The sequence below is a fragment of the Lathamus discolor genome, unplaced genomic scaffold (assembly GCF_037157495.1).
Source record: "Lathamus discolor isolate bLatDis1 unplaced genomic scaffold, bLatDis1.hap1 Scaffold_52, whole genome shotgun sequence".
Taxonomy (NCBI): Eukaryota; Metazoa; Chordata; class Aves; order Psittaciformes; family Psittacidae; genus Lathamus; species Lathamus discolor.
Genome location: NW_027069377.1, coordinates 82,482 through 104,021, shown reverse-complemented (window position 1 = coordinate 104,021; position 21,540 = coordinate 82,482). Strand labels below are relative to the sequence as shown.

Here is a 21,540-nt window from a genome sequence, read left to right as displayed (position 1 = left end):
CCCGGTCCCGCTGCCCCCCACTACTCACATCCCTCCGCCGCTCTGAGCCGGTACTTCCGCAGTGCGCATGCGCGGCGGAAGCGGAAACAACGGAAGAAGCGGAAGCGGGTGTCTGCGCTGTGTCGGAAGATGGCTGCGGCCGGTGCGGCTCCCGGCCCCGGGGACGAGCTGGTCTCGTCGGTGACCCTGTACCGGCGGCGGCCGCGGCTGCTGCACGGCACCGTGCTGCCCTTCGTGGCGGGGCTCTACCCGGCATGGCTGTGGCTGTGGGGGCCGCGCGTGTGGGCCGCGTGGGGCGGCGAGGCGGCGGCGGAGGAGGAGGAGGATGAGGGAGGCCCGAGGCCCGGAGGCCCCGTCCCCGCACCTCCCGAGGCCGCGTTGCTGGCGCTCGCCGCCATCGCCGTGGTCCATTTGCTGACGGCGCTGTCGGGGCTGTGGTCGGTGCACGCTCACTGCGCCCTCACCTGCGTCCGGGTGAGGCTGCGGGGGCTGCGGAGCCGTCCGGGCTCCTTCTCTCCGTGGGGGCTTGCGATGGGGAAGCTTTGCTGGGGGGGGGGGGGGGGGGGTTCTCCCGTTAGCGGGGATGGGGTGGGGGGGAAGGAGGGGTGCGTGTGAGGTGCCTCTGTTCTGCCCTTAGAGCATGGGTGCTGTTTGCAGGCGCTGTTGTGGCTGTGTCTTGGTGGCAGTGGTGGGGGTTTGGGGATGGGTTGGGAGCATTGGGATGTCGTTGATTCAAACAGCGGGGGAATGGCACAAGAGGGATGTGGAGCTGTTGGGGTGAGGCTATGGAGATGCTGTGAGGGCTGGAGCATCCCTGCTCTGGAGCCAGGCTGGGAGAGCTGGGCTGGGGCAGCCTGGAGAAGAGAAGGGTCCTTAAGGGGGGACCTTAGAGCAGCTCCAGTGCCTAAAGGGGCTGCAGGAAACCTGGAGAGGGGCTTGGGATGAGGGATGGAGGGGCAGGACAATGGGAATGGCTTGAACCTGCCCGAGGGGAGACTGAGCTGAGCTCTTAGGCAGAAGCTCTTCCCCATGAGGGTGGTGGGACACTGGGATGGGTTGAATGGAGGAGGTTTGGCTGAGCCATCCCTGTTCAAGGCCAGGTTGGACACATGGGCTTGGAGCAAGCTGCTCCAGTGGAAGGTGTCCCTGTCCATGGCAGGGGGCTGGAACTGGATGAGCTTTAAGGTCCCTTCCAACCCAAACCATTCTGGGATTCTCCTGGCGTCTCGAAGCGAGGATTCCTCCCAGCCCATTGAATTCCAGGCTCTGGGATGTGCTTTATGAAGTGTCTCTTGCTTGTGTTTCAGGAACCTTGTCCGAAGAAAGCCACATTGGCCAAAGTTGTGCCAACCCCAAACAACGGCTCGGTGGAACTGGTGCCACTGCACAGAGACCAGGTGAGGATGTGCTGAGCGCAGGAACTGCTGCATGATGCTGTCAGCTGCAGCTTTAGGAGCTTCTAACTGAAGCTCTTAGTCAAAAATGAGCTGAGAGGTGTGAAGGGATCCACAGTGTTCCCTGATGCATGGGCCATAAGAGGAGTCATACGATCAGGAGATGCTTCAGGGATTGGGATGTCTTTCCTTCATCAGGTTCTCTGTGGAGTGAAGCCTTTGGTGTTTGTTCAGTTGAGTTTTTTCCCCCATCTCTGCAGGGTGAGGATGGGCAGGAGGCTCTTTCCTTTGAATTCCAAAAAATCAAATACTCCTATGAGCTGGATGGCAAGAAGCAGTTCCTCCCTGTCGCTTTCCCTGTGGAGCATCCCCTTTGTTACTACCAGAACGCCCGAGGCTATCAGGAAGACAAAGATATCCGAGCAGCTGAGAAGAAATATGGGACAAACAAGTAAGTTTTCCAAGCACAGAGCTCTCCTTGCCAGAGTACCCCAGTCAGGACCAACAGCCTTGAACCACGGTGCTATTCCTGGGGTTTAAGTTTCACTTCCTCCCAGTGTTTCCAGTTCCTTTAAGGACGTCAGCCCAAAAGGCTTCCTCGAGGGTGGGCTTGAGATGGAGATTAATTGCATCTCCTTGCATCAAAGTCATTGAAAAGAGGGAGATTCTGACTGCGATGGAGCCTGCAGGTGGCTTCTGGGCTGGGCTTGTGCTGAGGATGTGGAATATTGAGGTTCATAAGGATTCCGTTCTTTCCCAGGGCTGAGATGGTGGTGCCGGAGTTCTTGGAACTCTTTAAAGAAAGGGCTACAGCTCCCTTCTTCGTTTTCCAGGTAACAAACCAGCTTTTGCCTGCTAGAAAATAGGAGAATTCCTTACAATTCCTGGCTTGAGAGCCATAAATCAGCTGGTAGCTTGCTAAAACCAGGAGAAGATGCTATTCTTGCACTGTAACATTGCTTTGCCTTCAGAAAGTGCCTCCCCCTAATGACTTCCTGTGGTCCTTGGGTTTTGTGGCTTGCTACAATTCAATGTGGTCCGAGTTAGCTCCAGAAAGAATTCCTGGAACTTGGGAGGCTTTTGTTTTCGGAGTGAGATCAGACCAACTTGAGCATTGTGTTCTTCTGCAGGTGTTCTGTGTGGGCTTGTGGTGCCTGGATGAGTACTGGTACTACAGCGTGTTCACCCTGTCCATGTTGGTTGCGTTTGAAGCTTCGCTGGTCCAGCAGCAGATGAGGAACATGTCTGAGATCCGGAAGATGGGCAACAAGCCATACATGATCCAGGTGATGGAAAGCACAGAGGATGGGCATGGAATTCTTGTTGTCTTTTAGCTGATCTGTTCTTCCTTTCCCCCTTTCTTTTTCCTCTCATCCATTTCTGAAGGGTGCCGAGCTCCTGAAGGTGCTTTTTTGTCCCTGCAGGTTTACAGGAACCGTAAGTGGCGCCCCATTTCCAGTGACGAGATCATCCCAGGGGATATTGTTTCCATTGGTAAGGATGTGCATGATGGTTGCAATCAAAAGCTGCTTTAAAATCGGGTTCTTTCCAGCGTGTTGCAGTGTGCAGCCTCAGATTCCCAGAATCCCAGACTGGTCCAGGTTGGAAAGGACCTTAAAGCTCTTCCACTTCCAAACCCCTGCCATGGGCAGGGACACCTTCCACTAGAGCAGGTTGCTCCAAGCCCTTTAGGCACTGGAATCTGCTCTAAGGTCTCCTGGAGCCTTCTCTTCTCTAGGCTGAACCCAGTCTGTCTCCAGAGCAGAGCTGCTCCAGCCCTCAGAGCATCTTCATGGCCCTCCTCCTCCTGTGACACAAGCTCTTCCTAGAATGGGAAGAGGAATGGAAAGCTCTCTCTTTACCTGCTCTCCCTTTGAAGGCTGTATTACCCTGGGATGTGGGGATGACAGGGAGGAGTGGGTGATGTGCTTTCAACTTTCCTGGTCTTGCTAGAGGCCTAATCCTGTTCCACCCCTTTTGGCTGTCAGCACTGCGGCGTGGGTGCATGGTGTAGGAGGTTGGAAGCTTTAGGAATCTCAGCTAAACTGAAGCAGAGCCAGACAACCCGAGGCACTTCTTGTGCCTTGGAGCTTCTTCTCAGTTCTGATGTGTTCATTCCAGGGCGATCTCCTCATGAGAACCTGGTGCCCTGTGATGTGCTGCTGCTGCGTGGAAGGTGCATTGTAGATGAAGCTATGCTGACAGGAGAATCCGTGCCACAGATGAAGGTCTCTGACATGTCCCCTGTGCTCCTCACTTGGTGCAGCCTGGAAAAGGGCAAAACATTCCAGCCACTGCAAAACTTGGCAGTGGGGATTCATGTCTGTGTGTGACTGCTGCCCCCAAGCAACCTGCTGCGGTTGGTATCTGCTCCCTGTCAGTGATGGATGGTGTCTGGTAAATGAGAAACAGAAATGTCTGTTTTGTCTGGCACTGACTCCAGCCTTTGGGGCTGAACTCCTGGAGCATGGCATCACCTTCCCACACATTCCCTAGTCTGGATTCCTTCGGTTGGGTAGAGGTGGGAGGAGGAACAAGTGTATAGCACTGCAAACCCCTACCTCTTCCTTCTTCTTGTGCCAAAGGGTGACTTCAGGATGAAGTCATGCCTGCAGAGCCTCCCTTGCTGAATTCAGGGTACCAAGGGGGGAAGTAGTCCCCCAAAACCAGCATTTCCACAGATACCAGGCTCTAAACCCAGCATCAGGAGCTGAATGGTTAAGGTCTAGATTCAGTTCAGGCCACCTTTGTTGAAGCAAAGCTTATCTTACATGGGATAAGAACAAAAAAGAGTATTTGTAAGCGGAATGCTGTGATTCTGAGCCTGAACTTTGTCCTGCAGGAGCCCGTGGAGGATCTCAGCCCCGAGCACATCTTGGACATGCAGACAGATGCTCGATTGCACATCATATTTGGGGGAACCAAAGTGGTGCAGCACATCCCACCCCAGAAAGCCAGCACAGGACTGAAACGTAGGTACCTGCACACATTTCCTCTGCCAGGGTCTCCCAGGTTTATGTTAAATGGCTTGATACAGCAACTGGGTACAGCAAGGCTAGAAACCTTCGTGTCCTGGGCTGCATGCATAGGAGATGAGGAGCAAGTCATGGAGGTGATCCTGCCCCTCTGCTCTGCTCTCTTGAGACCCCACTTGGATGCTGCATCCAGTTCTGGTGTCCTCAACATAAGAAGGACATGGAGCTGTTGGAGCAAGGCCACAAGGATGAGCAGGGGCTGGAGTAGTTCCCATATGGAGCCAGGCTGAGAACATTGGGGCTGGAGAAGAGAAGCTGCATGGAGACCTCAGGGCAGCTTCCAGGGTCTGAAGGGGGCTACATGGATGCTGGAGAGGGACCTTCATCAGGGACTGCAGTGATGGGACATGGGGGAACGGGCTCAGACTCTAACAGGGGAAGTTCAGGTTGGAGATAAGGAAGTTCTTCCCTGTGAGGGTGCTGAGGCGCTGGCACAGGGTGCCCAGAGAAGCTGTGGCTGCCCCATCCCTGGCAGTGTTCAAGGCCAGGTTGGACACGGGCTTGGAGCAAGCTGCTCTAGTGGAAGGTCCCTGCCCATAGCAGGGAGTTGGAACTGGATGATGTTAAGGTCCTTTCCAACCCAAACCATTCCACGTTGGAGGGTATCCTTGAGTCGGTTGCCTTGACCCTGGCCCTCGGGGTTCACCTTGCTTCTTAGACTGCTGTGGTCTATTCAGCTGTGTCTGTTGTGAGAGGAGGGTGCAGCTTCATGTGTGTTCTGCCTGCAGTAAGCCTGTCCAAGCTTTGCTCTGAGCTGACTCTCTTCATTCCTGTTGCAGCTGTGGATAACGGGTGTGTGGCATATGCCCTGAGGACCGGCTTCAACACATCTCAGGTAAGATGTGGACGTGCCTCCTCACTTCTGTCTTTGCCCGTGATGCTGGTGGTGTCATTCAGTGCTTCTCTGTAAGGAAATCCTGAGGAAGTACAGCAGTGGGGAAAACAGAACTCTGGGCATTGAAATGACTTGTTTGTGTGGAAGAGGAAGCAGTAAGGCTGGTCTCTGTGTTAAATAAGTAGTCTGATGTTTGATGCAGAAGTTGGGATTCAGGGCTCCTGGTTGCACTATGTGTATGCTACAGCGCCTGTTTCTGTGAGGAGAATGTTGGCCAAGGCCTATTTGAGTGTGTTTGTAGAGATGGGGAAGCCTTTTCAATTGAAAATCAAAGGCTGCTTCAAAGAAATCATCAACTTGAAATGAGTCTGGGGCTTTGGAACAGATTGGTGATGGGTGACCTGGCTGCTGCTTGTTGAGAGGGTGACAGAAATGGGAATCCTTTTCAGGCTCTGGCACCAAAACACCAGAGTGTGATTCCAGACTGGGGTTTCATGCATCTTTTTAACCAAGTACTGCATGCTGCAGAGGTGGCTTCTTGCACTGAAGGCTGTTCTTCTCAGGGGAAATTGCTCCGTACAATCCTCTTTGGGGTGAAGAGAGTGACAGCCAATAACTTAGAGACCTTCATTTTCATCCTGTTCCTGCTGGTCTTTGCCATTGCTGCTGCAGCATACGTCTGGATTGAAGGTGAGCTTTCTTCTTGCCTCTTCCAGGTCTCTCCCCAGGACTTGTACCAAAGCTTGTGGGATACAATACAATAGCTGGGTTGGGCAGTGTAGGGGCCCACACTGCATTCTGGATGCTTTTCTTGCCCTCCCACAGCCCTTCCTAGGTAGGTGAGCTTCTTTGTGCTACTCACCTTAGTTCTGTGGGGCACACAGGCTGAGGACGAGCAGGAATGCAGCTCCTATCTCATTCCATAGGCACCAAGGATCCCAGCAGGAACCGCTACAAGCTCTTCCTGGAGTGTACCTTAATACTGACCTCAGTGGTTCCTCCTGAGCTTCCCATTGAGCTCTCTCTGGCTGTCAACACATCCCTCATTGCCTTGGCCAAGCTCTGTAAGTACCAAGCCGAAGCACATGAGCAAAACTAGGGCTGTCTTGTCTGGAACTGGGGGAAGTGTTGGTGTGAAGCTACTGGAGAGGCCTCAGTTTCTGCTCAGTGCCAGTGGTGTGGGGGGTTGGAGCTGGTGGATGTGAGGAGGTTTAAACCCCTCACGTTTTGAAGTGGGGTTTAAATCAGGTGTAGGAGAGAGCTGCTTGCTCCATAGTGCCGCAGTTCTGCACTGAGCAGTTTCCTCTGTATGGAACAGGGACTGGTGGAATACATCACTGCTAGGACTTGGTGTCTGGTCTGGTTTCAAAGCCCACAGAGTGGGGAGTTTGAGGTCCGTTAAGCCTGTCAGCACCGTTTTGATGCTTTGGTTTTGATGGCTTCATTAAAGCCCCCGAGCATCCTGTCCTGGCTTTGTTGTAGCCACTGTCTCACAGCATTTCCTCTCCTCTCTCCTAGACGTGTACTGCACAGAGCCCTTCCGCATCCCCTTCGCAGGCAAAGTCCAAGTTTGCTGCTTTGACAAGACTGGCACCCTGACCAGTGATCACCTCGTAGTGAGGGGGGTGGCTGGGCTCAGGTAGGTCCTGGGAGGGGGTTGTTGGATGGTTTGCTGGCCTCTGGTCTGGGCTTTGGGAGCTCCTCGGAGCGTAATCCCATTCCAGTGAGGAAGAGAAGATAGGGATTCAGGGAGGGGAGGAATTGGGTTGAACTGGCAGGAGAGGGGGTTGTTGGCCTCTGGCAAGGGCCCTGCGCTCAGACCTTGTGAGTTTCATGGTGGGGAGGGAATTCTTGCTTGGTTTTTTTATCCCATGAGATGTTCACTGCTTCTCCTTACGGTAGCATCCTACCTTCTCATTCCACTGCCACAACGAAGTGCACTTGAAGGCTGGATGCTGCAGCAGCGAGACATCCGAGTCCTTTGATTCTACAGCTACTTCAATGTGTTAGTTCGTGCCTCTGCTTCAAGTGTTCTGCTTGAATGGAGTTTGTTTTGGAGGACTGGCAGAATTGATGGGCTTGGGCACTGTTGCAGTTGAGTCAGTGCCAGGTTTCCTGCGGCTTTGATCTGCCTGTGAGAAGCTCCACTCTGTTAGAGCAGGAATTTTGGGCTGGGAAAGATTCCAAGGTTTCTGAATGGCTCTGTTAACCTGATGCGTTTGTGCCGCAGGGATGGGAAAGAAGTGACCCCAGTATCTGACATCCCTGTAGAAACCCACCGAGCCATCGCCACGTGTCACTCGCTGGTGCAGCTGGATGATGGGACACTGGTGGGTGATCCATTGGAGAAGGCCATGCTGATGGCTGTGGACTGGACCCTGACCAAAGGTAAAACCCGCTTCCAGCTCCTTGTGCAGATACCTGAGCCCTGGTTTTCCATAGGCTGTCGGTTGTGGGAGGGAGATGCTGATGATAACACTGGTTTTGTCAGTTCTGAGCATGACGTTAGCTAGTCTCTGGAGGTTTCCAATGTCTCATGCCAGCTTTCTGCAAGGAGTCAATTCCATCTGCTGTGATCCCAGGAAGTGGCTTGGGGAGGTGGAAATCCTTGTGCTGCACATCTGAGGGACACTGAATGGTAGAAGCCTGCTTTCAGGCCTGCAGAGAATGCAGGATGAGGATGCCATCAAATCAGGGCACGAGTAGCAGGGCTTGCAGGAGTGAAAACACAACAGTGTGGGCTTCAGCATGGCCTGGGGCTTTCTCCAGAGGCTTTCTGCTCTGCTTTCATGTCTGTCCCACACGCAGGTAGAAACCTTCCAGCAGCGTTGTGCACACATCCAACTGCAACCCATGCTGTTGGGGGTTTTGCTTCTGGATGTTGACCTGTGATGATGATAACAGGGACTGCAGTGATAGGACAAGAGGTTTAAACTGATGTGTGTTAGAAACGCATCTCCAGCCTGCTGTGTTCATAGCAATGCACACAGGTCTTCTGAGCCTTTATGTCCCTTCCTTGTCGGCACAAGTATTTCCAGCTCTGGGGGCTTGTAGCTAAAGAGAGGACGTTTGTATGATGTGGGTGACTGAAGGGAGAGCCAAAGGGAGGGACGTTGCTTTCCATAGCGAGAAACCTTTCAGGATTTCCTGATCTCTTTGTTTCCAGATGAGAAAGTTTTCTCCAGGAGTATTAAAACTCAGGGACTGAAAATTCACCAGCGCTTTCATTTTGCCAGTGCCCTGAAGAGAATGTCTGTGCTGGCGTCCTACGAGAAGATCGGCTCCACTGAGCTCTGTTACATTGCAGCTGTGAAAGGCGCCCCTGAGACGCTGCACACAATGGTGAGAGCATCTCTCTAGGAGAGCAAGGAGCTGCTCTAGCAGCTTCCAGTATCTAGGGATGCTGGAGAGGGACCTTCATCAGGGACTGCAGTGATAGGACAAGGGGTGATGGGTTCAAACTGAAACAGGGAAGTTCAGGTTGGAGATAAGGAAGTTCTGCCCTGTGAGGGTGGTGGGGCACTGGCACTGGGTGCTCAGAGAAGTGGTGAATGCTCCATCCCTGGCAATGTTCAAGACAGAGCCTTGGGTGCCGTGGTCTAGTGTGAAGCATCCCTGCCCATGGCAGGGGGTTGGAACTGGATGATCTTAAGATCCTTTCCAACCCAACCCATTCCATGATTCTATGTGCTTGTCCCTTTAGTCCAGAACCTGAATGCCAGGGATTTCATGCTCAGTGCCTGGAAACAGCCTCCACTGGGGAGTTTTAGCCTAATCCCAGTGACATCTAATAGCTCCCTTCACGCATTCCTGGCCCTGAGAACAGATTGGGGAGGTCTCCTTTTTTGCCCTTGCTGGGGAAGGACCCTCCTAAAGGTGGCTCTTTGCCCCTGGCTGCAGACTGAATGCATAATGCTGAAATATGCTGCTGAATTGTGTTTGCAACTGCATTAATGTGCTCGTTTCCCCCTCCCGTCCCCAGTTGTCTCAGTGCCCAAGCAACTACCATGCTGTCCACACGGAAATCTCCCATGAGGGGGCAAGAGTGCTGGCCCTTGGCTATAAGGAACTGGGGCACCTCACTCACCAGCAGGTATTTTGGCCTTGAAATGGAGCTCTTGCTAAAGGGAACAGAGTTGGTGTGAGCAGGGATGGGGAAGGGGGTCTCTTTTGGGATGTGCTTGCCCACAGCTGCAGCGTTGGGTTTGCAAGGTGGGTCCTTCTGGGAAGGTCGTGCTCTCTGCTTGGAATTCCTTTGTGTTACTGATGGAGGGGAGGGATTGTCCCTCCCTGCTGGGCTTCGGTGAGACCCCCCCCCTGCAGTTGCAACAACACAAGAGGGATGTGGAGCTATTGGAGCAAATCCAGAGGGGTCCATGAAGATGCTCAAAGGTCCCTTCCAACCCAGACCATGCTGTGATTCCATGATCTTGGAGCACTCCTGTTTCTAGTGCTGCTTTGATTGCAGGGAAGCACCCAATGGAAAGCAGGAATGGAGCAGGAAACACTCAGCTCCCTGCTTTGCTTTGGCAGGTACGAGAGATGAAGCGTGAAGCTCTGGAATGTGATCTGAGGTTTGTGGGATTCATCGTGGTTTCCTGTCCTCTCAAAGCTGACTCCAAGTCTGTCATCAGGGAGATCCAGAATGCATCCCACCACGTAAGTGCCGGCAGCATTCCAGCCTTACCCATAGCCACTGGGATGGGGAATTTCAGCATGGAAGCCTTTGTGGAACAAGGCAAAGGCTTGTTCCTGGCCTTTCTGCAGGCTGCTGCCCAGAGCTGCCCCTCATAGGGAATGTTGCTCCTATCCAGAAGCATTTCCAGTGGAAGGGAGATGTGTCTTAAAGTGCCTTTTGCCTGCCCAGAGCTGACTGGTTGCTCCTGGTGCTTTCCCCTCAGGTAGTGATGATAACAGGAGACAACCCCCTCACTGCCTGCCACGTGGCCCGGGAGCTGCACTTCCTGCAGAAGGAGCACACCCTCATCCTGCAGCCTCCTGGGAGCAAAGGTAACGGAACCCATGCAGCAAACTCTGCTTTCGTGGGGAGGACAAGAGCCAAAGCAGTGCCAGGGCATTGGAGCTGTTAGCACGGCTGCTTGATGCTTGATGAAGTGAGTCCCTCACTTTCCAGAAGCCTAAATAACCCTCTGTCCTTTGCCCCGCTCTTCTCTGGCTTGGAGTGCTGAGCAGGCTGCATATATCCCTCTGCCAGCTCCCAAACCAAGCCACTGGAGCACAAAATAACCAAAGGAAGAGCTCAGAGGCCATCCAGGAAAGGTGGAAGGGAAAGGAGAGCCCATGTCCCTTGATGGGGCTGCACACACCAGGATCAGTGTAGGGAGCATTTCTCAAAGCCAGGTACCTCAAGCATGCTCGTGCCAAGCTTGCCCTTCTCTTTCCAGGCTCCAGCTGGCAGTGGCAATCCATCGATGGTGCTGTCTTGCTCCCCATCTTCCCAGTGTCTTTGCAAGAGCTGACCCAGCGATACGACCTGTGTGTGACTGGGGAAGGTCTCTCTCATCTGCAGTCTGTGAACAGGCAGCAGCTGCTGAAGCTCATCCCTCACATCCAGGTGTTTGCCAGAGTGGTGCCAAAGCAGAAGGTGAGAGGTTTAGGAGGGTTCTTAGCAGAGAGCCATGTACATCATAGAAGCATGGAATGGGTTGGGTTGGAAGGACCTTAAAAGCTCCCCCAGCTCCAAGCCCCTTCCACTGGAGCAGCTTGCTCCAAGCCTGGCCTTGAGCACAAGCACCACCTCTGCCGATGCTCAAGCCAGCAAGAGCCAGAGCTCAGCAGATGCCCTGTTGTTATCCTAAAGAGCTCTGAATGCATTGGCCAGCTGTAGCTCTGCATTCCTAAATCACAACCTGCACGGGGAAGCCTTTAGAGCCCAGCCGAGGGTATCCCATTGCTGCAGAACACAAGCACTTGGCCAAGACTCATAACCCATCCCAGAGAGCAGCACAGGAGCACGTGCAGGTGCCAGCCCTCACTGTGCCTTCCTGTGTGCAGGAGTTTGTGATCACTGCTCTGAAGAGCCTGGGCTACGTCACGCTGATGTGTGGGGATGGCACCAACGACGTTGGAGCTCTGAAACACGCAGATGTGGGTGAGTGTAAGAGCAGGACCCGTGCGTGCCCCTTGGCAAGCACAGAACCTGTCTCTGCTTCCTTTTCCTGGTGTTCTGAGGGGCTGGAATCGATCTGACCATCAACAGAAATCAGTGTCAGGCAGGATCTGTGTGCTGGTGGGGTACCCACCGTGTGCACCAGCAGGAATTCACTGCACACACCTTGGCCTGGGAGATTCTTCCTATTCTTTCCCCTTCCCTAAGCTTCTCTTCAAGTGTAACCTCTGGTGTCCCTGCAGCCTGCCCACCTAAAGCCAGTTGGGATTCCTACTGCGTGCTAATGCTCTTCTGGCATAGGGATTGAAGAGCTCTTCCCCTGCAGCTCCTGTCTTTGTGCTCCTACAGGAGTGGCCCTGCTGGGAAACGCTCCCGAGAAGCTGCCCGAGCGGAGGAAGAGAGCTCGGGATGGACCCGGTGATGGGAAGGCTGCTCTGCCATCCATGGGCAGTGGGACGGTGAAACCCACCTCCCGTGGGGCCAAGCACAGAGTCATGTCCCAAAGAGAGGAGCAGCTGGCCATGCAGAGGGTTGGTAGCGACGTGCATCAAAAGCACGTCCTTGCTCTTTGTTCCTGCTCTGATTTAGTGCTAATTGTGGAAAGTGGGAGGATGTACCGGGAAAAGAGCAGCTTTCCTGTGCTTGCACCCAGAATCCCCATTGTGCTTTGGTCAATGCCACAAGCAGGAAGGCTTCACGGCCTCCCCTTAGAGCAGGGCTGTGGGAGAGGCCAGCACAGGATCACCCTGGAGCCAGGTTGTAGGAATGAGCCATGTGCCTTTGTCCCTTTCTCTTCCCGGGCTGCAGGAGCGGATCAGTCAGGTCCTGAAGGATCTGGAAGAGGAACGTGTGCCCGTTGTGAAGCTGGGCGACGCCAGCATCGCAGCCCCCTTCACCTCCAAGCTCTCTTCCATTCAATGCAGTAAGTGCCTTGTGGGACCTTAGACTTGGTGTCCAATGTAAGAAGGCAGAGCCAGGGTTGGGGTTGTGGGGGAAGAAACTCCCTTGGTCCCATGAAACCTGCAGGGGTTCCTCACACAGTGAAGGCTTCTCTTCCCCCTGTGCTGCTTCAGAAAGGGAGAGGACTGAGGGCCAAGAGCCCCAGACCCTGCTGTGTTTGCAAACACTGCTTCCTCTTGCTCCTCAGTCTGCCACGTGATCAAGCAAGGTCGTTGCACGCTCGTGACAACGCTCCAAATGTTCAAGATCCTTGCCCTGAACGCCCTGATCCTTGCTTACAGCCAGAGCGTCCTCTACTTGGAAGGGGTGAAGTTCAGTGACTTTCAGGCCACTCTGCAGGGTCTGCTGCTGGCCGGCTGCTTCCTCTTCATCTCCAGGTCGAAGGTAAGGGCAGGGGCTGGTTGGTGTCAGTCACATCAGGGACGAGGGGAAGGTCTTGTACCTGGGTAGGCACAACCCAGGGGTGCAGCACAGGCTGGGATCTGCCTGGTCTGGGAGCAGATTCTATGGGTCTATAGAATCCCAGCTTGAAGGGACCTGAACGCTCATCCAGTTCCAATCCCCTGCCATGGGCAGGGACTCTTCCCACTAGAGCAGCCCCTGTGTCCAACCTGGCCTTGAACACTGCCAAGGATGGGGCAGGCACAGCTTCACCTCTCATAGGGATCACCCCAACCCAAGGGCAGGACCTTGCCTTTGGCCTTGCTGAACTCCATGAGGTTTGCATGGGCCCAGCTCTCCAGGTGCCTCTGGATGGATCCTGTGCACTCAGCATTACCCAGAGCTGTTTAAAAGGTTTTGTCCCCCTGGATTCCAGAGGCCAGTGCTTGATGGAGGGATCAGGCTTTGCTCACGAGGAAGAAGAGGATGAGTAACACAGCTCAGTGGCTCAGTTGAGCTTGTTCCTTGCACCAGCTGAGCCCTGGGGGTGCCTTTTGCTGGTGTTTGCTGAGAAACACAAACGTTGGTTGGATTCTGCTGGAAAACCACCTGGAAATGATGGAAACCACCCAGTCCCTTTTGCTTTCCTCTCCCAGCCTTTGAAGACCCTGTCCAAGGAGCGTCCATTGCCAAACATCTTCAACCTCTACACGGTTCTGACAGTGCTGCTGCAGTTCCTGGTGCACTTCCTGAGCCTCGTGTACCTGTACCGCGGCGCCCAGGCCCGCAGCGATGCCAAGTACGTGCCTTGAGGGATGTTCCTTCTGCTTCTTGCCAGGCAGGAGGGTGGGGAGAGGCCTTTGGCAGGGCAAGGATGTGCTGGAGCAAGTGGGAATCTGGTCCATGCTACAGGGCAATTCCAATGTCTGCTACATGTGGAAAGGGAAATCACACCGATGAGGTGGGATACTGGGAAGCTTCTCCGGAAACCCACACAAAAATCCTGGGATTTTTTTCCCACTTTTGTGATAAAGAATGGTGGGATGCTCGAGAGCAGCCCTGAGGGGAAGGACTTGGGGGTGTCAGTTGGTCAATGAGAACCCCCCCATGTGCTGGGCTGCATGCACAGCATAAGCAGCAGGTCCAAGGTGGGGATTCCTCTGCTGTCTCCTGGTCCCTGATCCCCAGCTTCCTTCTCTTTCAGACAGGAGGAGTTTGTGGATCTGTACAAGGAGTTTGAGCCCAGCCTGGTGAACAGCACTGTCTACATCATGTCCATGGCGATGCAGATGGCCACTTTTGCTATCAACTACAAGGCAAGCCATGTTTAAGTTGTGTCTTGGCAGCACCAGAGAAGTGACCTTGGCATGAAGGTGCAATAATCCAACCCAAACGTCCTCTAATGGCAAACTCCCTTCTGTCAGTGCACTGAAGGGGGAAAAACTCTCTCTTTTTGCCCCTGTCCAGCATCGCCTCTGCTCACAGGTTCTCCTTGCTGTGTTCCAGGGCCATCCCTTCATGGAAAGCCTCCGGGAGAACAAGCCTTTACTGTGGAGCATCCTCCTTTCTGGACTCGCCATCGTTGGTCTTCTCACGGGCTCTTCACCGGAATTCAATGAGCAGTTTGGCTTGGTTGAAATCCCCACGGAGGTGAGCAGGCAGCATTCCCAGCAGGGAATGCCGGAGGGGGTTTCATAGGAGCATGGAATGGTTTGGCTTGGAAAGGACCTTTAAGATCACCCAGTTCCAACCCCTGCCATGGGCAGGGACACCTTCCACCAGAGCAGCTTGCTCCAAGCCCCATCCAGCCTGGCTCTGAGCGCTTCCAGGGATGGGGCAATCACAGCTTCTCCATTCGACCCATCAGGGAAGGAGCTCAAGCTCTAGTGCTTCTGTAGTGCATCGGGAGCAGAGGGGAAGGAGGGGAGCAGGACTGACAGGTTGTGTCTGCTCTCCCAGTTCAAGGTGGTGATCACGGAGGTGCTGCTGGCCGACTTCTTCCTTGCTTTGGTAGTGGACCGAATCCTTCAGTTTCTGCTGGGGAGTGCAAAGCTCAAAGTGCCTTCCTGAGCTGGACACCCAGGGCCTCACGCCCAGCAAGGGCAGCACCCAGGGGCCGTCTTCCATCACCCCGCATCCTTTTGGACCGTAACTCTGAGCCCGGTCAGAGACTGGCATGGGGGAAACTTCCTGCCAAAGGCTGTGGAAAGCACCTCTGTGCCCCAGGAGCTGGCTTTTCCCTGGTTCCAGGCCCTCTCGGGAGGTTTTTACTGCCGTGACGTTTGAGGAACCGTTTACAGCGTTTGGTAACTAAAATGAGAATTGATGTATTTTGAAGGGCGTTTGGGACTTGCTTTGTGAGGTTGGGGTGGTTGAGAGACAAGGGGATGAGGGGCAGGAATTCTCCCCCATCACCACCTTCGGCGGAGGTGATGCTCAGGGTAAAAGGTGACAGCGCATAGGAGAACAAGCACCACACGAGCTACACCAGCCCTGAGGTTCAGAACCATCACAACCAGGTCTTGGCAGGGGAGAAGAGAAACGAGTTTATTCTTTGGCAGCAGAGAGCGACTGCATCGCTTCAGCTTAGTCTGAGCTTTAATCGGAGTGAGGAAGAGGAGCTGAGCCCTGCAGGGGGTTTGGTTGCACTTCACATCCCCGAGGTGGCCTCTGGGGCTAACACACGCTGGGGGGGAGCCTGGCAGCGGCCGTCTTTTCAACCACAAAGGCATAATTGTACTGAAAACACACCAAAAAAAACCCCAAATTGGTCAGGAGCAGGGGCTGGGAGTGCAGGAATTCACCATTTTCACACGCATTTTGTGATGTTTCACAAGCAAAACACACGAGCAGTGCAGCTACTCACCTCTGCCTCAATATCAGCGAGTGATTTAACATTCAGGTTGGTGAGGAGAGCCTAAAAAAAGCCCCAAAGCCGTGTTTCTACTTGAGGGAGGAATGGGGGGACTAAGAAAAACAGCTTGAAGGAGGACTCACATTGCTGCCAGAGTTGAGCCTGGTGCCGAATTTGGGGTGTAGTGTGAAAGGGACCCCGTCCATGGCTGGGGAGAGAAGGGAGAGGCTTTAGGAACAATGGAGAAGCTGCTCAGGGGACACAGTTACCTCCTTGGGGCATAAAGTAGCTGTTGGTGACATGGATAATGTGTGGTGCAGTGAGTTCCTGGAGGGAGGGGATGGGATGGAGCCAGAGGGGCCTGGACAGGCAGGACCATGTGGACCTGATGGAGTCAGCAACGAGGGGCAAGGTCCTGGCCCTGGGTCAGGGCAATCCCAAGCACAAACACAGGCTGGATGGAGCAGCCCTGAGGGGAATCATGGGATCAACCAGGTTGGAAAAGACATTTAAGCTCATCCAGTCCCAGCACTGCCAAGGCCACCACTAAACCATGGCTCTGAGAGGGCCTTGGGCTACAATGGTTCGTGATGTATGACTCCAGCACTGCCCTGAGCACCCTAAGGGGAAGGAATTGTTCCTCATCTCCATCTAAACCTCCCCTGGTGCAGCTTGAGGCCGTTTCCTCAGGGCACAACCACTGCCCTGGCCCTGCTGCCGCACTGGTGCTGATCCAGGCCAGGATGCTGGTGGCTTTCTGGCTGCCTGGGCACAACCTTGGGTGTTTGTGGCCCAAGTGCAGGATGCGGCCCTTTGCCTTGTTGGGCCTCATTGCATGGATCCAGATCCCTCTGGAGACCCTCAGGACTCCCACCCAACTTGGTGTCATCCAAAGAAGAAGCACTTTGTTACCTGAGAGGCCATAGATGTTGGAGGTGTCGTAGAGAGCCTCGTGCTGAGAAGCAGCGCGTTTGATGCTGCAGGGAGCAGCGGGTGCCCTGGAGCAATGGGAAGAGGGGAGAGATGAGCAGCCAGAACCATTCTTGGATGCAGGGAGCAGAAACTGGGAGTCACAGGAGTTATTCCTGGATTTGGCCAGGTAAGACTTGGGTGGGGAGTGTATAAAAGAGCGTATGTACCCATAGTCGGGGGACTGGAGCGAGAGCTGCTTCAGGCCTGTGCTGATGCTCCGTGGCTTGGGGACAGGCTTCAGAACGGGCCCTTTCTTACACCAGATGGCGAAATTCCCTATTTCCCTGAAACGAAAGCATCCCGGAGCCAAGTTGGGGCTTGGGACAAAGGGCTAGGAAAGGGCTGGTGGAGGCAGGGGGGGGGCCCGTACCCTGCTCTGGTGTAATACGGGAGGGTCTTGCTCTTGGAGCTCAGCTTGATGTCAACCACGGCCGTGTCGGTGGCGGCCACCGGCTGCAGCTTCAGGTACAGCCGCTTCTTCCGGGAGCCGCCGAGTCCTGCGGGGGGGGAGCAGACGGGAGGACCGGAGCCACCACCCCCTGCTCGGCCCGGTCTCCTCCCACTTTGGGGCAGCACTTACGAGGCTCCGGGAACTCGGGGGCGCGGGTGTAGCCAACGGGCTGCGGGCTCCGGTCGCTCAGCACCAGCACATCGGTCACCACGGGCCCGGGAGGTGCCTGGATGGGACCGGGCCGGGATCTCAGCACCGGACCGGCCACAGCCCCGCCTCCCCCCGCCCCTCCCGGTTGCGGTTCCCCGTGCCCCGCACCTCGGCTCTGCTGCTGCTCACGCACAGGTACCCGCCGCTCTTGAGCCCGAAGCCTTTGCCCAGGTTGGCCGCCGCGCCCTCCACGGTAACACCGATCTGCGGACACACGGAGCGTCAGCCCGCACCGGAACCGGGCGCCGGTGCCGACATCACCCCCTTGTCCCCGGTGCCTACCACGGTCCAACCGGCCGGGGCCGCCTCGGGCGCAGCCACCCAGGCCACGCCGGTGAGCGGCGCCTCGTCCGCCGCCATAGCAGCCGCTTCCGCCGCGGAAGTAGCGGAGCTCCGCCCCCTCCCGTTACTGAGCAGCCATTGGACGAGCGCTGCGACAGGCAGCGGAGGTTGGCTGGAGCGCTCTGATTGACACACGCGATGACCAATAAGCGGCGAGAGGCCCACCCCAGACTGCCTTCAAACGCGGAAGCCTTTATTAACAGCGGCACCGGGGCCCCTCAGTCCAGCGCCGGGCGCTGCCTCCGCGGAGGGCCCGCGATCAGCTTGCGCACGGGGGACTGCTCCAGGTGCCCGAAGGTCCTTGAGGCTGCAACGGGAGGAAAACCCCCGTTAAAGCCCGTTAACGGCCCCCACACACACACCCCGGGAGGCTTCCACACTCCCCCCACGCTTACCGAGCTGCTTGGACAGGCGCTGCAGGTACTGCTCGCCCTCCTCGGTGAAGGTCTCCAAGAGCCGCCCTGTTTGCTGCAGCTCATCGAACTGTAAAGTCAAGATTGAAGGGCAAAAATCAATCCCAAAATCACCAAATCCCAGCTGGGATAGGGAGGAATTTTGCCCCTAAACCCCCCTTTCCCCCAGCCCCAAATCACCACCAGCTCCATGGAGGTCAGCACCTCCCTCTGCTCGGCCAGGATCTGCTGGTAGTTGGGTTTGTTGCGGAGGACCTCGGCCTGAGAGGTGTGGAGGTAATCCACCGGCACGCTGTCATTCCGGTGCTCCTCCAGCCGCCTGTGGAACAGGAGTCATTTATCCATCAGGGCTCACAGCACCAGGCTGGTTTCATGATCAGTTTAACACCCAAACACAGGAACAATGGTGGGTGCTGATTCCCACCTGGCTGCTTCCTCGGCCCTCTCCTGGTGGCGAAGCAGGAGCTCATCCCAAGCATGGGACTCGGCAGTTAACCTGCAGAGCAAGGAGAGGGCAGGGGGTGAAGCAGGGCCACAGCTAAGGTTCCTTGAGGCAAAAATGGCAAAATAGACTGAAATCTGCCCCAAAATAGCCTGGAGGAAGGGGTGGAGAGCCTCAGGCTGTGCCCATCCTGGGCTTACCTGGCCATGTGCTCCTTCATTTCAGCCACTGACTCCTCCATAGCCAAGTCCTGTGACACCCTGAGACAGAAAGAGAAGCCAGTGGGATTTAGGGTGGTGCACAGGAATCCCAAGGGATTTAGGATCCTCATTAATGACCTCCTGATATTCAGTGCTGGTTGTCCAGCTGCATCAGCCCCAGGAACCCCAGCAGCCACAGGCAAGGATGCCCCAGGAGCCCCAGTAGCGGCAGGCAATGGGGTCACTCAGCAAATTCAGGTGAACAGATGGAATTCCTGCCTGATCTTTCCACTTTGGTCACCCCTCAGGCTCTCATCCCACTCCCCAAGAGCCCCTTCCCACCTTTCCATCCCACAAGGGATGAGCATGGCAGGTCCTTACCCTTCTGGTTCCTGGACACATCTCTGCAGCGTTCCATCTTGTTTCAGCTGCTGCAGCAAACACTTCAGGTCTTCCCCAACTGACTGAGCTGGGGATGAAGATGCAATAAACTAGCTTAACATGATGCTCACACGTGCTGCTTGGAGAACTGGGAATACAGAACTGCTTCCTGGTGTGATTCCCTGTAGAAATGTGTTCTAGTGATCAATTATCCTGTTTCTAGAGGACTAACTCATCGCTGCGGCCACCGATTACTGTGTCTGTCTTTCCTCCCAGAAACTAAGGTCACACACAGCATCTTAATTAAGGGGCTTGTAGGGACAGGAGCAGGGGAATGGCTTTAACCTGCCAGAGGGGAGATGAAGATGAGCTCTTAAGCAGAAGCTCTTCCCTGTGAGGGTGGTGGGACACTGGGATGGGTTGAATGGAGAAGGTTTGGATGAACCATCCCTGGCAGTGTTCAAGGCCAGGCTGGACGCAGCTTTGGAGCAAGCTGCTCTAGTGGCAGGTGTGCCTGTGGCTGCACTCCTCCCACTCCAAAAGATGCCTGGTGTCATTCCAAGAGGATTCCAGGGAAGTGTTGCTATTTTGAAGCTCAGGATTCCCCTTCCTGACGTGTCTGTCACCCCTTACCATTGGATCTGAAAGCCTCTGGGTTAAAGCCATCCTTGTGCTTCAAGCTTCGTTCAAGCTTCTGGGCTGCAAACTAAGGAGAAGATGGAAAAGGTTTTAGTGGCCTTTCCTGAGGTGTAAGACAAAGCTCGGGGGGGGGGGGGAGGGATTTGTTACTGAAGGAGGAACGAATCCCTCCTCCCAAACCAGAATGTTTGGTGGCAGAGGAAAGGCCTTACTTGGAAACTGGAGAAGAGCAGCTCGGAAAGCCGGTCTTCCTCTGGCAGATCCAGGCTGATTGATTTGCTTAATTCTGGAAGAAAAGCAGAACAAAACTGTTCAAGAACCATTAAATGGCTCCAATGTTCCCAAAAGACATTAAAAGTGGTTGTACAGCAGTGCAGTTTGCAGGATATAAAGGAGGAAAAGAAGAAACAGTTTCCAATGAGGAAAAGTCGCACCATGGCAAGAAAAGGGCAGAGACTGCAAAGCACTCATTTAATGCAGCATCTCCTTTTATCCTCCAGTATCCCCAAAACCACTTCCAACATGCACATCAATGCAGCCAAGCTATAAGTGTACTAGCTATTAGTAGTTTTTCCTACTGGTCGTGCCATGAAATCAGATTTCAACTCATCTGATTCAACTGATTTCAACTGATGTGATCTGATTATCTGATCTGATGAACCTTTATGATCTGATTTCAACTGATATGATCTGATGAGCCTTAACCTTTATGATCTGGTTTCAACTGATATGATGATATGATCTGATGAACCTTTATGATCTGATTGCAACTGATATGATCTGATTACATGAACCTTTATGATTTCAATTGATATGATCCGATTATACGATCTGATAAACCTTTATGATCTGATTTCAATTGATATGATCCGATTATACGATCTGATGAACCTTTATGATCTGATTTCAACTGATATGATCTGATTACATGATCTGATGAACCTTTATGATCTGATTGCGACTGATATGATCTGATTACATGATCTTATGAACCTTTATGATTTCAATTGACATGATCCGATTATACAACCTGATGAACCTTTATGATCTGATGTCAACCTAATTGATTCAACTCACACAGAACAGGCAGGGCTGGAAGGGACCTTAAGATCATCTGGTTCCAAACCTCCTGCTACGGGTTGCTGGAGAGAGGGCTGGGATATACCTGTGACATCCTCGTGGACAGGGGGCAGAGATTTCCTGCCTTTGGGCTTCAGGCTGGAACGACTCCATAGGTTTGGACTGAGGGGGTTATTCCTGACGCTGGAATTCCGGGGGGAGCTTTTCCTCCTCGTTGCTCCAGTTGTCTCCAGGGAACGAAGGCTCTTGCCAACAGTGGCATCAGGCAGCTTTAGGCATTGCTCAGCATCCCCTTCCTTCTCTCCAGAGTCGGGAGCTGAGATAAAGACAGCGAACAAAACACGATGGAAAAGAGACGAAATGGCGTTTCCTACGGATTCAAAAGCACCAAACCCGGCTTTTTCGCGCTTGGCTTTCCAACCGGGAGCATCGGCAGCCCTGCATCCCCCTTCAGCACCCACAGCCCGGAGCTCCTCCTCCTGGACACCTCCCCACCGGGACCGGGGCTCAGCACCGCCGGGTCCCCCTCTCCCGGTGCCCCCCGATCCAGCCCCTTACCTGACACAACACCCGCGGCCGCAGGGCCCGCTCCGCCGGGAAAACACTGAGGGAAGAAACGGTTACGGGGCTGGAAGCGAAGCCTCCCCGCGGCTGCCACAGCCCGGCCGGGCGCCTTCCAGCGCTCACCTCCTTCTCCTCGGACCCACCGGACGGCAGCGGCGGGGTCGGGCCGGACCCGGAGGCCTCCTTCACCTCAGAGCTCCCCTCCGCCATCTTGGAAGGAGGCGGGAAGCCGCGCGGCGCATGCGCAGAGCTCGCAC

General features: G+C 54.6%; 3 protein-coding genes across 3 annotated transcripts; 1 reads left to right on the top strand and 2 right to left on the bottom strand.

The window, feature by feature from the left end:
- Window positions 1-82: 82 nt before the first annotated feature.
- ATP13A1 (ATPase 13A1) lies at window positions 83-15,072 on the top strand. The gene is made up of 26 exons (XM_065664722.1): window positions 83-474; window positions 1,308-1,397; window positions 1,655-1,845; window positions 2,155-2,227; window positions 2,525-2,680; window positions 2,819-2,888; window positions 3,516-3,622; window positions 4,237-4,366; window positions 5,209-5,264; window positions 5,828-5,954; window positions 6,191-6,328; window positions 6,783-6,903; window positions 7,495-7,652; window positions 8,431-8,606; window positions 9,247-9,357; window positions 9,798-9,923; window positions 10,166-10,274; window positions 10,670-10,869; window positions 11,280-11,376; window positions 11,743-11,924; window positions 12,202-12,316; window positions 12,542-12,738; window positions 13,392-13,534; window positions 13,940-14,051; window positions 14,242-14,385; window positions 14,695-15,072. Exons 1-26 carry the CDS (start codon window positions 130-132, stop codon window positions 14,803-14,805), a joined length of 3,585 nt encoding a protein of 1,194 aa, XP_065520794.1. The 5' UTR covers window positions 83-129; the 3' UTR covers window positions 14,806-15,072.
- Window positions 15,073-15,257: 185 nt separating this feature from the next.
- Window positions 15,258-17,615, bottom strand: MVB12A (multivesicular body subunit 12A). The gene is made up of 9 exons (XM_065664726.1): window positions 17,505-17,615; window positions 17,331-17,426; window positions 17,142-17,238; window positions 16,932-17,058; window positions 16,729-16,845; window positions 16,502-16,587; window positions 15,733-15,797; window positions 15,602-15,652; window positions 15,258-15,474 (listed from the first exon to the last, which is right to left on the bottom strand). Exons 1-9 carry the CDS (start codon window positions 17,580-17,582, stop codon window positions 15,412-15,414), a joined length of 780 nt encoding a protein of 259 aa, XP_065520798.1. The 5' UTR covers window positions 17,583-17,615; the 3' UTR covers window positions 15,258-15,411.
- A 125-nt stretch (window positions 17,616-17,740) lies between these two features.
- On the bottom strand, window positions 17,741-21,530 carry DSN1 (DSN1 component of MIS12 kinetochore complex). The gene is made up of 11 exons (XM_065664725.1): window positions 21,407-21,530; window positions 21,278-21,323; window positions 20,805-21,035; window positions 19,852-19,925; window positions 19,634-19,706; window positions 19,001-19,088; window positions 18,620-18,679; window positions 18,402-18,473; window positions 18,158-18,296; window positions 17,960-18,047; window positions 17,741-17,871 (listed from the first exon to the last, which is right to left on the bottom strand). Exons 1-11 carry the CDS (start codon window positions 21,491-21,493, stop codon window positions 17,783-17,785), a joined length of 1,047 nt encoding a protein of 348 aa, XP_065520797.1. The 5' UTR covers window positions 21,494-21,530; the 3' UTR covers window positions 17,741-17,782.
- Window positions 21,531-21,540: the final 10 nt, after the last annotated feature.